The sequence below is a fragment of the Chlamydotis macqueenii genome, chromosome 21, assembly GCF_036417535.1.
Source record: "Chlamydotis macqueenii isolate bChlMac1 chromosome 21, bChlMac1.mat, whole genome shotgun sequence".
Classification (NCBI taxonomy): Eukaryota; Metazoa; Chordata; class Aves; order Otidiformes; family Otididae; genus Chlamydotis; species Chlamydotis macqueenii.
In genome coordinates, this window is record NC_141576.1 from 5,377,824 (window position 1) to 5,391,562 (window position 13,739).

At 45.2% G+C, this 13,739-nt stretch overlaps 1 protein-coding gene across 1 annotated transcript; it reads left to right on the plus strand.

Annotated features, from left to right (window-relative positions):
• The first annotated feature begins 981 nt into the window (after positions 1-981).
• PGD (phosphogluconate dehydrogenase) lies at positions 982-13,450 on the plus strand. The gene is made up of 13 exons (XM_086764503.1): positions 982-1,059; positions 2,107-2,182; positions 2,607-2,786; positions 2,923-2,988; positions 4,100-4,218; positions 5,682-5,751; positions 6,119-6,253; positions 6,949-7,138; positions 9,718-9,848; positions 10,361-10,494; positions 10,799-10,898; positions 12,440-12,562; positions 13,139-13,450. Exons 1-13 carry the CDS (start codon positions 1,052-1,054, stop codon positions 13,256-13,258), a joined length of 1,452 nt encoding a protein of 483 aa, XP_086620629.1. The 5' UTR covers positions 982-1,051; the 3' UTR covers positions 13,259-13,450.
• The last annotated feature ends 289 nt before the right edge of the window (positions 13,451-13,739 follow it).

Below are 13,739 nucleotides of genomic sequence, written 5' to 3' on the forward strand. Positions count from 1 at the left end.
AGAGGAGTGTCATGGAATCCCTGTGAATTGTTCTCGTCTTGGTCTGGAAATGCGAAGTTCTTTGTAGTTTTTAAAAGTCATGGTGAGTAAGCTGGACAGGGCATTCCCCAAACATTTCAGTCCCACGAAAATGGGACGCCGCTTGCTGTCAGACACCTCTTGTAACTGTAAAACAGCTGCATGATGGCAAAATATTTTATCAGGTTGCTGGCTAGATCTGTTCTTTATCTGAAAAGCTGTCATGGATGTCTTGCTGGCTTCTTGCTGCTGTTGCCCTTTTTTTTTTTTTTTTTTTTTTTTTTTGTCTCCACTCAGGCACTTGAGTAACCTTGTTCGCTTTTTCAGGTTGCTCTCCTGACAGCTTATTTAATACGTCAGAGAAGCCGCTGGCTGTTTTACTGCGGTCAGATTCATTCGCTCTCAATGACCAAAAATAAGGTGAAACAAAAACTTGGTGGCAGTCTTCATGTTTAGAATGTGCTTTAATGGAAAGCAAACGTGTAAAGCGTAGGTTGGTCTTGACGATGCACCTGTCATGGAGCAAAGGCATGAAACCAGGTTCCTTTTCAGTTTTTCTCTTAGTTCTCGTCTCGGTGCTGAAGAGGGGCAGGGTTCCTGCGGACACCTCAGAGGTGAACCGCGCCACCCGAGCCGGTGCCTGCAGCCTCGGAAGCTGTTTCAACAGCTGCACTGAGGCAATTCTGTGTAACTGGAGGGGAGAAAACGCAAACCCCGCTGTTCCCGGGCTGTCGAAATGGAGGAGGCGGCGGGCCCGGCCTCCCGCTGCAGGATGAGTCCGACGAGAGATGTCCCCTTCGGGCCTCCTCTGGCCGCTACTTCTGCCGGTGCGCTGCGCCTTTAAGGGGGCGAGACCCCCGAACCATCGGCCCATGGGCGGGAGGCGGGGCTGGCCGGAAACAGCCAATGGGCGCGCTCTATCCCGCCCCGCCCGCGCAGCTGAGGGACGGCGGGCCGGGCGCGCGCGCGCCGGAGGCCGAGCCCCGCGAGACGCCGCCGTCACCGCCTGCAGCTTCGCCTCGGCGCCGCCGCGATGGCTGAGTGAGTGCGGGGGGGGGGAGCGCGGGGGGGGGGCCGCGCCGCCCTCCGGCGGGACCGTGAGCGGGCGAGGCCTCGGCGCGGCTGCCCCCGGGGGTGGGAGCCGGGGAGTGCCCCCCGTTCACGGGAGAGGCCTCGCAGACCGGCAGCGGCGGGGCGGGGGCGGGGGGCTGGGAGCGTGCCCCCAGCGGGAGCCTTGCCGGACTCGCCCCTCTGCCCAGGGGCGCCCTGCAGACCCTCGCGTTTCGGCGGGCTGATGGCGGGGGAAGCGGTTGGTTCCGCGCGGTTCCTCGCTCTCCCGCGGGGCCGGCTCGGCGGAGTGTCCGGCAGCGGGAAGGAGGGGAGGACGGGCCCTCCAGCCGCCCGACGCGGGCTGCGCCGGCGCCGTCAGGGGCTCTGCGGCGGCTGCGGGCCCAGGAAGGAGACGAGGCCGGCTGGCCGGGGGACTTTGTGTCAAAACGCGGGAGCGGTCAGTTTGAGTCACGACTGCGAAGCAGGAAACTCGTTCCTGACCCGAGAAAGAGAAGTAGCCAGGCTGGGTTTCTCTCCGTGCTCGCCCCTTGCAAGCTGAATTAGGCAGCCTCGAGCAGAATATCCCGTTTCCCGCTTTTTCTTTGCTCGCCCCGAAATCTGAGACAGCTGTAGCGTTCAGACACGACGTGCTGGGCAGCATCTGTTCAGTACGGAGCTGTGACAGAGCCGGATCCATCAATGACACACTGGAGCTGCTCACTGCACTCCCTGCCTCCCACCGAAGTGTTTTGCACAGCTTCATTTTCTTACTCATCTAGTTGTGTCTTGGTGGTTGGGAAGAAGTCTTGGTGACTTGAAGCATGCTTTGTGTTGGTCTCCACTCTGTCTGCTGGGCTTACTGGGAGCCGCAAGGATCTCTTGCTGTAACAGACTACAGGATCTGTTCAGAGCAGGTGCCACAGCACTTGCTGGCCTCGCAGGTGACAAGATGGGAACAACCCGACGAAGGGTATGGATGCTAGTGCTAGATCGCTGCTAATGAGACTGACCTGACTTTTCTGTTCTTCCACATTCCAGAGCTGACATTGCTTTGATTGGACTGGCTGTGATGGGCCAAAACCTTATTTTGAACATGAATGACCATGGCTTTGTGGTAAGCAAAGGAAAACGTTGTTCAGAAAGGCTGACTCACTAGCACCTGGGACTGGAGCTGAGCATTCTGTGCTTTTCTTTTTTAATTACCTTGCGGTGGCCTAATGGGTGTTGCTTCTTCCTTTTACTTATAACCTAGGCTGCCCTTTGTCCCGTTTCCAGATAAAAACAGCAGAACATGCCTGTACTCAGCTAGCCACCTGATGTGATAGTTATGTGTGATTTTTTTCCCTTGAAGTTTGGTTTGGGCTTGGCCATCAACCGTAGGTTCCCAGGGCGCTTGCAAAGACATGCTGCAGCTTTGTCCCTGCTCTGCATCTTTAGGTGGCAGTGGGAGGGTGCATGATGTTGAACCTTGCTTGTATAATTTGTAGTCTGAGTCTGTAACTGTCAGCTTTTATTAATGTATTTTCTTCTTCCCCCAGGTCTGTGCTTTTAACAGGACGGTTTCCAAAGTGGATGACTTTCTGGCCAATGAGGCCAAGGGAACCAAAGTGATTGGTGCTCACAGCCTGGAAGAGATGGTCTCCAAGTTAAAGAAACCCCGTCGCGTTATCTTGCTGGTGAAGGCTGGAAGTGCAGTGGATGACTTCATCAATAAACTGGTGAGGCAAACATTCTCTCTGCCTGTGACTTCTTGCTGTCTTTTGGGGGAGTTTCCTCTGGAAGATCTCAATTATTCATCATTCCTGAGATCTTAAATGCATGGAGAAAACCAAAATGCTGGTTTGTTTTTGGCAGGTGCCATTGTTGGAGGCTGGAGACATCATAATTGATGGTGGGAATTCTGAGTATAGAGATACCACGGTAAGCCTGTTTTCTACTTGAATTGAATGAATAAAATACAAATGATTCTTTCTCCTCTGATCATCGGAATAGTCAGTCAATAAGATGTCATGTCCTTTCTGCTCAGGGAAGGCCAAACTGAGTTATCTGCAAAACTAGATCATGTAGCCTAATAAAAAGCAATTGTTACAGTAGTTAAGAACTGTTCTAGAAGTGTATTTTTATAGAAGCTGCTCAGATCCTCAAAGAATATTTTTAATGACATCTTTTAAAGAGTGAAGGCCTTTAGAAAATTTGCTGATACGATCCTAGAGTTTTCAGGGAGATTGGAAAGTCTAAGGAGACGTATAGATTTGTTATTATATCTCAGTCCTACATGACCATGGGAAAATCCAGTAAGACAGAACTGCTGGTTTGACTGTCTTGGTAATGAAGACAGCAGGGTAATTACCCATTAAAAAAAAAAAACAAACACAAAGAGACTGTAACTATAGAAGTTATGGAAGTTACATTAGCCTGTCTGGGACACTTACACTAAAATACTGCATTCAAATTGGTACTTCTGAATCGTAGAAGGAGTGCTGGTATTAGTGTTTCTGCGTTGATATCCTGATTTTGGATGAGTTGGCCGTGCCAGAGTAAAAACCAGGTACTAAATGCAGATTAATACTTGGAGAGCTTGCAGCTTCCCTTAGGAGTCTCAGCCTGTGCTCCTCTCCCACTCAGAGGGAATTAGTTTCCCTCGTAGTTGTCCATGCTTGCACCTTCACTCTGTAATGAACTCTGCAGCTCCACCTTGGGCCTAATCTGCCTCCCCCACATCTTTGTGCACAGCATGTATCACCTAACACTTAATTCTGAGCCTTTTCCAGCCTCGGTGCTGCTCTTTTCTGTCTGGAGCTCATAAGGACTTTGTTTTCTCAGCATATCTCTTTTGCAGGGATCCATGTCAAAGCAGCAGGAAGTTTCTTAATGTTCACTTTGATGTATGTACAAGCTTTCTCTGAGGTTGTCTTATAGCATGTCCAAAGCAGAATTGAAAACCTAATTTTAGGTCTGAGTTGCTAATCTTCATTTGTAAAGCTCTGTCATTAAAAGAAATTAAATAATGCTGCTCTGCTCTTTGTTCCAGAGACGCTGTAAGGAACTACAGGAAAAGAGCATCTTATTTGTCGGAAGCGGTGTTAGTGGTGGAGAGGAGGGTGCCAGATATGGTCCTTCACTCATGCCAGGAGGAGCTAAAGAAGCCTGGTAAGCATGAGCTAGTATATTCTTCAGAATGGTCTGCAACAATCGTCTTCTGTTCACGCTGAGAGCTGAGGGAGGGAAGGAGGAGGATGTGGGCGTGAAGAGAACAAGATATGTTGCCATCTCACTTCCTCAAGGCTCAAGATTTCTCAGCCTAGCTGGGGTCACGGGGCAGTGCTGAGCTTTCACGGCAGGCAAAACAAAGGTAGGTTTTTCTTCGGGAATTCACAGGCAAAAGTAGTACCTATAGAAATGTGGAGGGAGAAATGTGTGCTAGGGGAGAAAATATCTTTGCTTTAATTAAAAAAAAAAAAGTACTATTTCTTGGTTATGATTTTTCTTTTGGGGTCCTAGGCGCTTGGAAAGCCGTTAACCATGAAACTGGCAGCAGCAAGCATCCCTGCTGTGACACACACTATAAAAGGAGGCTTCGGCACATGTTTGTACTGACTATTGGATACATTAATACATTAATTTTTTTTGCAAGTTTCTGCCATGCTGCCCTGCTCTTCTGTGCTCATGTTACCGTAAAGGACTGTACATCAATGTTCAGATTAGACTTTATCCCTGGTTGCTCATTTTCTCTGTAAATGTGGAAGGAAAAGGTGTGTCTGTGCTGTCCTGAGCCTTAGAATCTTTTGAGTCCCTGTCCGTTTGTGTTAGGATTTCATACCGGTATCAGCCTGTTCAAATTTGACAGCACAAAGCCAGAAACAACATGACGGTAATCTGCTGTCAGATCATCGTTTTGCCGTAACCAGCTCAGTAAAGACGGCTTCTTTGTGCCACCTTTGCCTGAACTTTGTCCCCCCTCCTCTTTCGGGGCACCTGCAGCCCATGTGCCACCCATCCTCCTTTCCCAGTGGTCGCTTTTGGTTGCTCCGAACTTGGCATTCTGTGGTGCTGTCCTGTTGGCTAAGCAGTTCAGCACGCTTGGGGAGCCTGGCAGTGCCAAAAACTCCTAATTACTGCAGTAATGCAGATAACTATATCCTGACTTGCGTTCGTGGAGTTTCTTCCCTCCTTCCCTCTCCTCCTCCAGATCACCCTGGATTTTTCTTGTGGCTACAGAATAGAATGGGATTTTGTTTCAGCTCTGCCACTGATCCTCTCTGAGTGTGAGCTTGTATCATAAGCTGCCTCTACTTTCCCATTTCTAAAATGGAGAAGATAATACTCGGGCTCCTTTAGGTACATTAAGCTTGTCTGCACAGTGCTGGAAGCGTGACATGGACTGTCTCCATTCTTGCGAACAGTGTCCAGTTCTGGAAAAAACATACATTTTATTTCACATTGCTGTGTGATGGGTTGTCAGCCTGCTGGCATGCCCTCAGCCCAAGCTGCCTTTTGGCAGGTTATGGAAGGATGCATCGTACCAATGGATTTTTTTTTTTCTCCTTTATTTTTTTTCTTGTGATATTTGTGTCCTCTGCCTAGCTGCTGAGGCGTATTATTTCTCCCCACAGGCCCCACATCAAGACGATATTTCAAAGCATTGCTGCTAAAGTGGGATCTGGGGAACCTTGTTGTGACTGGGTAAATATGGATTTGATACTGACCTTAACTTGTGGTTAGACCCATGCTTAGGTAGTTTGGTTAGTGAAGCTCCGGCGTGTTTGTCCTTAATAAAACCAGCAACATTGGTGGGTTGATTCTCTGGCTGACTGCGTTAAGTTCAAATCTACCGTCTCTGATAACTTGTTCTGTACAATGCAAAGACAGAGTTTTATGGCAGGGTCCTTGTGCTGGGGGAGCTAAATGGATCTGTGACCCACAGTGTTTTCAGTTAGCCCTGGGCTGGCTTCCTTCCTTCCTTTAGGGGAAGGAAGCCATAAGCAGGTATTAAACGCTGGAAGTGGTGACTGCACTGTTGCTGACGGTATTTCCTGATGTTTCCTCACAGGTGGGAGATGAGGGCGCTGGACACTTTGTGAAGATGGTGCACAATGGGATTGAATATGGAGACATGCAGCTCATCTGTGAGGCCTACCATCTGATGAAAGACGTGGTGGGCATGCAGCACGACGAGATGTCAGAGGTGATCTGTAGTTTTTAGTGTCTTGCCTTCTTGAGCCGTGGTGCGTGTCTGTTGTTGGTGGAAGCACCGGGCTTGAGTAGACCTCCTGTATGTACATGAAGTTAATTTTTCTGACATGCCTTCTGCCAAGGGCAGCACGCAATATTCCTGAACTTCAAATGAGATAAGGAGCAGCATGCACATACACCTGAATGTTTATAGAAGTTGTCTAGACTCTCTCATTCTGCAGTTAATTTCTCCCCCCAGGAAACGCCTTCTTGTGTAGAGAGATGAATTACCTTGCCTGAAGAAAGCTAGTAAAACACTGAACACTAGAATGGAGCAGGCAAATCTTGCTGAGACCTTGTTGAAGCAAGTTAATAAGTATGATGTGTCTTGAAAGAGCAGTTGTGTTTCTGGCCTTCAGCGCCTGTGATGAGAGGCAACAGGATAGGCTGTACCTCTGCCTTCCCAGTTGGAGACGGGTGCTCTGCAGCTCTGAGTCTGGGGTGTGCTCCTTCCAGCACAGGGCTCCTGCGCAATGGCCTTTCAGCAGTGCTGGAGTCATTGGTAGATGTGTCAGGGCACCAGTACCCAGTAACTGAGATAGTATGAACTCTGTGTGTATACATATATCTTAAATCAGTTGAGATATATATAGTAGGTGTAGTAAATTGTTGTGTGTATATATGTAAACACCTTTTCTCCTCTTCCAGGTATTTCAGGAGTGGAATAAGACAGAACTGGACTCTTTCCTGATTGAAATCACAGCCAATATTCTCAAATTCAAAGACAGCGATGGCAAACACCTCCTCCCAAAGATCAGGGACAGCGCAGGACAAAAAGGCACAGGAAAGTGGACAGCCATTTCTGCCCTGGAATATGGAGTCCCTGTCACGCTCATAGGTAACTGGTTCTTCAGTCTGGCCTCACCTTTCCCACCTGCATGTACCGCATCACAGTAAGGAGCATGGTAACACGGTCATCTCAGAAATGAGCCCACACTAGGGCTTGGCTCGCAGAAGCGGCTCTTCTAGGTGCAGCTGTTGCAGTCTTTCTGCCCGTTAGAGCTGTTACTAGGTTTTTTAGGCTAGTTTTTACCTGTTTTCTCAGATGTCGGTAGTATTGTCATTGTGCCTTTGGCCATGGTATCTTCGCAGTGCTGGTGATGACCCGCTGAGAGGTGAACGTAAGTGCTGTACCTAAGTGTTGTGTTAGATTGATGCAACGTTCCTCTCAGGAATCCTGTACCTTATCTGCTACTCCAAATGCCATCATAGTCTTAAAAATGGTAGAAGGAAAAAAGAAGGGGGAAAAAAAGAGGGGTGCAGGACAACCTCAAAACCTTGTTGCTTGTCCACTGCTTGATAAGTACTTAGGCTTCTCTGAAAGCATAAAAGTTATTTTTTGAATGTCTACCTAAGTCTTCTCTTTCTGTGTTTCAGCACAACTTGGCTAACCCAGCATTAGTCTGGCTAACCAGGCACGTGAGGGCCTGACGGGGTTGTGGCTTGAGGAGCACGGACAGATTTGACAGCAGCGGCAGACTGCTACCCTATGATGGTGGCTGCTGTTTTTCCACCACAACAGTTGGTTGTGGTGTTTATACACTCTGTACTGCTGCTGGTTTTGTTTTGTGGATAATAAGGCTGCTGATCCAAAGCCAAATTAGGATGATGGAAATGTATTTCTAATTGCTTTGAATTATATCCCTAAAGCGTGAGAATTTACCTACTCACATGCATACCCAACAGTCTCATTACCTGCCTTCTTATCTAACCTGGCCTGTGAATGGAACTGTGATACATCTGCAAGGCACTGAGTGCTCCCTTACCACAGGGTCAATGTGGACTTTCCCGCTGAGTAAATAAGTTGGCTCAACAGTTTCTTCGCTCCTGGATTGGCTTTAATTTTCATGCTTTCTCTACCTCTTTTTCCTTTGCCTTGGCTAGTCAAGTCCTGTCATATTAGAAGATAAGAAAACCTGTATTCAGTAGGCTAAAAGAGAGTAACTGCAGTGATTCCAACAACGTATTTTTACAAGACAAGTTTTGTAAATGGTTTTAATATTCTACTACAGCTTTTAGTATTCTACTACAGCTATAGTCTTTCAATTCCAGGCTTGAAACAGTGTTTCTGGCTTGTGCTGTTAATATTCTCCCATTTGGGGTTCTTGCAAAGATCAAGGGTGGAGCAGACACTCCCTAATTAGTCCTCTGCAGCGCCAGGGGAGCATTGTTAGGTAATGATGAGTTGATAGGAAGTATGTGCAATAGCACTTGTGCAAACAGCCATTCGTAGGGCAGTTGCTGTGTGTGTGGTTTTACTGCATAAGCATGACTTGCAGACTTCTGCTTGTAAAAGCAGAATCATGCTGCTCCCACTTTTTCCTGATTTCCCCGCCCCCCCGACTTTTCCTCCCCAGTGTAGAAGGAAGTTTTTGCAGAAATGGAGAGGAGCCAGTTCTGATTTTGATATGGTTGGTTAATCCTACTGCAGGGAGGATCCGTAATCTTGTGCAAACATTACTCATTCATCTCTTTTTTTGGCTGGTTTGTTCTTTTTTTTGGTTGGTTGTTTGGTTTGGTTTTGGGTTTTCTTGTTTTCTTGTTTTTTTTTTTTTTCCAAATTCACAATTTACTTAGAGTGGAAGAAAAGTTCAGTATGAAGGCTATAATAAACTTGATTGCTTTCCTTCTATTAGACCCTGGAAAGGAAACTTTTTTTTTCCGTTTAACAATACCATCTTCAATTGCAAATAAGTACAACTTAAACCAGCATGATTAGGAATTGACTGAGCCAGATAAAGAGATTGGTATTCAGGCTTTCTCTTCAGGAGCGGAAGATACTGCTTGGCTATCTCCTTAGCCCTGGCGAATGACATGCAGTAACCTGCTTAGTGATGTTATAAAACTTTCTTATGGGCTTCTGGATACGAGTGTTATGGGCCTACCAGATTTGTAAAACTTACTTCCTCTTATAAGTTAACCTGTCATTTATTCTTGATTTTAATTGCTCTTATTTTGCATGTGTGTATTTCAAAGCACATCTAGTTGGCATTTATGCAACAGCTTTTAATCTTGAAAGCATGATACAGTAATTAGTGAAGTCTTCAGCCTTGCCTGTCCCTAGACTGCAGTGCCACACTGTCTGCCTTTTATAGAAAGGAAGAGATTTTAAGGTAAATTCTTCAAACTAAGAGCTGGTGAAGGTTCCTGAGGATAAATTTTCATGTGGATAACCTGTGCCTTTTTTTTTTTCTTCACGATTTGAAAGCTGTGCCAGTCAATATTTACCCAAAGGCTGTGCTGGCTGGCAGTTTGGTCCCCCAGTAACGCTGTTGAATTAATTCATTTGTACACCTCTCTTCCCATGTGACTGTTTCATGATGTGTGTGGCTCAGTGGTGCCCTCGCTGTGTGCTTGATGACCTTAGCAGTGATGCTGAACTTTCTAATTGTCTCCCCTTTCCTGCCATACTTAAAGGTGAAGCTGTGTTTGCACGGTGCTTGTCTTCCCTCAAGGATGAGAGGGTACAGGCCAGTAAGCTGCTGGATGGGCCTAAATTGACTCAATTTGGTGGGAACAAGAAGGCCTTTCTGGAGGACGTACGCAAGGTGAGTCATTGTGCTTGCCAGAGAGCTGTACTCAAGTTGCATATTGAAGCAGGTTTTGGATACTGTGAGCCCTGGTGAGGAGCTCTTGTGTTTACAGTTCATGACAATTGGTTCCTGCTTTCGGCCATCCCACTGTGCATTGTCTAGTGGTGCCCACAAAGCATAATGGGACCAATTCCTTTCCTCACCAAAGAACAGTCCTGAAAGGATTAAAGTCTAAGCCACAGTGGGCAGTGACAACTAGCTGTGGTGCAGAGGTCATAATTCATGCACAGGAGCTTAACTTTTTCGCCCTTCACCTCTCCCATCTTTGTGATGGGGATAATAGCTCTTGATCTCTCTATTGAGCCCAAACTTTCTGTCAATTAGAAAGGATATTTTGGTTCTGAGCTAGCTGGAATGTGGCTACTGTACTCAACCCTGATGAGATGTGGACTAAACAGCACGTAGACTGTGATGTTTCTTGTTCAACTTTGTGGGACTTCGCTTGGAACGTGAATTTGTTTTTTTAGGCCCTGTATGCTTCCAAGATTATCTCATATGCTCAAGGCTTCATGCTGCTGAGACAAGCAGCCAAAGAATTTGGCTGGACATTGAATTACGGTGGCATTGCACTGATGTGGAGGGGAGGCTGCATCATCAGAAGGTAATTAAGACGAGGGGGTAACTTAGTTGCTGAGGGGAGAAGAGCAGGAAATTTGGTTTATGTGGTGCTAGACTGACAAACCGAGAGATTTTCTTGAATAATCCGTGGAGTTAATCTCCTGATGAGATACTGAGGCTGTTTCTGTAGACAGCACTAAAGATTAGCTAGCTACTGCAGATTTTCTTCGACCTTCTTCTCAGTGTTTGGAATCTGAGTCTGACTAAGTTTGGCACTAAATTTTGGGTTCTGGGCCTTTGTCAGAAGCTGTGAAATTTTATTCCTGGTTTACGTGTGTTCTGCCTAGTGTGTTCCTGGGAAAAATCAAAGATGCTTTTGATCGAAACCCTGAGCTGCAGAATTTGCTGTTGGATGATTTCTTCAAGACAGCTGTTGAAAACTGTCAGGTGAGTTTCCAAGGAAGGAAGAGCATAAAATCAATAGTTTACAGTCTGGACTTCTTCAGCTTCTTTCCCAGGAGTTACCTTTACAAGTTTATTTAGACTGGAAAATGAAAAGATAGAAAATGCTCCTGAAACCTATTTTTACAGCATCCTTGATCCCAAAGATGTCTAAACAATCCTTAAGCTCTTTGAGACTGTATATGTGTATGTAGACGCACAGTATGTGTGGGTGCAGGAATTAATCATACATGGTTTCAAGGTACCCTTCTTTAGTAGAACATGTCAGTCTTCCAGGATCAGGACAGGAAAAAAAACTGCATAGTTGGAGCTGGTTGAAATTAAACAAGAAGGTTACTGTGGTGAGTTGGTTATACTGAGGTCCAAATCAGAATTTTGCCAGACACCAGGGTTAGCGACCAGTCCTCGACAAAACGCCTGCAAATGCCGCTTGCCTCTGTTTCAGCACAAAGTTGGAGAACGTTAGTTCTAAATGAAGGGGAAAAAACGGGGGTTGCATCTCTGAAGCACTGCTTTATAAATCAGCATCCAGGGACATCAAGCGATGAACCGAGGTGTTATGTAATGTTGCAAGGTGTATTTGTCCTGTCAATCTAAAGATAATACAGGAGGAAATGAACACATAGTCCTTGTTCGGTCATGGTTCTTCCCTTTAATATTAGCCAAGCTACTATTACAAGCTTAAGGTTTCCATTTTACTATTACAGAAGAGCCCTAGGCAGAAATCTAGCAATTCAGAAGAACGATGATGTCAGGGAAAAATGTCTAGCCTGGGTGAACATTCTCACTGCCCTGTATCTTGTGCCTACTGCACACTTGGATTTCAGTTGTACGGAGTATAAAGCTCTGTTCTATTACCGTTGTTTGCAGTAGCACCAAAATAACAGTGTTCCAGACCCGCCGTTCATTAGACCTAATTCTGTCCAAACAATGTCCTCATTTGGATGGAGCTGACAGGCAGAACAAAAACCAGATGATCTGACCACAAAGAAGTCATCTATTATCATTAATAATTCTTGTAACTGAAGCTGAATATTCCATGCAGGTTACAAAATCAGATGTACAGTTGAACTGAGGATCATCCACATGTCTGAAGTATTGTGCTGACCTCTTATGCCTTTGGGCGGGCTTTGTGCTGTGCTTGATTAGAGGTCCTGGAAGTGCCCCAGCGTTTGCTCAGTGTGTTCCTCACCGTGTTCATGCTTTTGGGGTGCACTGATTATGATTATGTGAAACAACAGCATCCTTGCTCGAGGCTGTGGTTTAATTCATGTGAAGTATATGTCTGCGCTCTTGTTGTCCTGTTTATCTTGCTTGTCATTACTTTGGATCACCTTGTTTATGTAAAATCAGGAATCTACTGCTGCATTTGCTCAAATTTGCTCATTAGATTTCATATAACGTGAAGTGGCACGTGCTGTTATACTAGAATAGTTCATAGCCTGCACATACCTCTGAGCAAGCACTGATTAGTTTATTTCTTTTTTCTTTGCCCTGTCCTCCCCCTCTCTTTTGATCTCTCCCAGGACTCCTGGCGACGTGTAATCAGCACTGGAGTACAGATTGGTATCCCTATGCCCTGCTTCACTACAGCACTTTCTTTTTATGATGGATACAGGCATGAAATATTACCAGCTAACCTGATTCAGGTAGGTGCCTGAAATGGTGTAGCAGATCTTCTCGCTACTGAAATATTATCATGTTGTTATTTAAATACTGGTCTGAAGGCCACAAAGGCAACTCCAGCATTGTAAAGATAAAGGCGTAGATTGCCTAACACAATTCTGTTAAACATGAAATTCACAGCAATAATGTCCTATGAGATGTCTGGGTGAAGAACACCAGAGACGTGGTGTGACAGTAGCCAGTATGTGTTAGTATTCCATCTGTGAACCAAGGGTAACGATATCTTCAATCAAAATGCTTTATAAAGAATTAAGTATCTCTGAACCTTGGGATGCACGTAAGTGCTTGTGTTTTACGTTAGTACCTAACAGAAATAATATGCTTGTCTTTCTACAGAACTCTTAATTACTAGATGTTAGTAAATGTTTCATTGCAGTGATTTTGCTAATAATGAGAAAATAAGTTTAAATGTTACGATATTGGAGTCAGATCTCATTTCTAGTATTCCTATAGTTAAGTATCAGTAGGTGCCACTTCTAGTACTCACATGACTGTGATATTCACGTGTCTGTTTTGTTGTGTGTGTGTTCTCATTCTAGGCTCAGCGTGATTACTTTGGTGCACATACATATGAGTTATTGTCGAAGCCAGGTGTGTTTATCCATACTAACTGGACAGGCCATGGAGGAAATGTGTCCTCTTCTGCCTACAATGTCTAATGGAAATATTTCCTCTTGAAGCCAAGATACTGTAGATCTCAGATATTCCTCCTAGAATAACACTTTTTACTGTACTGTGCTAGAACTTGTGTTTGGACACTTTTGTAATGACTTGTGGGTATATTTCATATATATATATAAATATATATATATCTCATATAAAAAAGCTAAATAAATCTGCTTGTAAATGCATTGAGGTGTTTTCTTTCCACTGCTGCTGGCCAAAACTGGCTAAAGCAGACATTATGCCATTTAGATTAATTTTCTATATTATATTTTAATTATAATTTTAATCTATAAAGTTAATACATTTTATAATGATATTTTTTTTTATTGTATTATAGTGCATAAACTCATAGCGATCAAGATAGAGGTGACTTTATTTCAATAATTGCTAAAGTGGAGAATGGCAGACAGTCAGCACAGTAACGCTACACAAGATTCCGGGGAGGTAAAGGCCTTTTTTTGGCTTACATTGTTT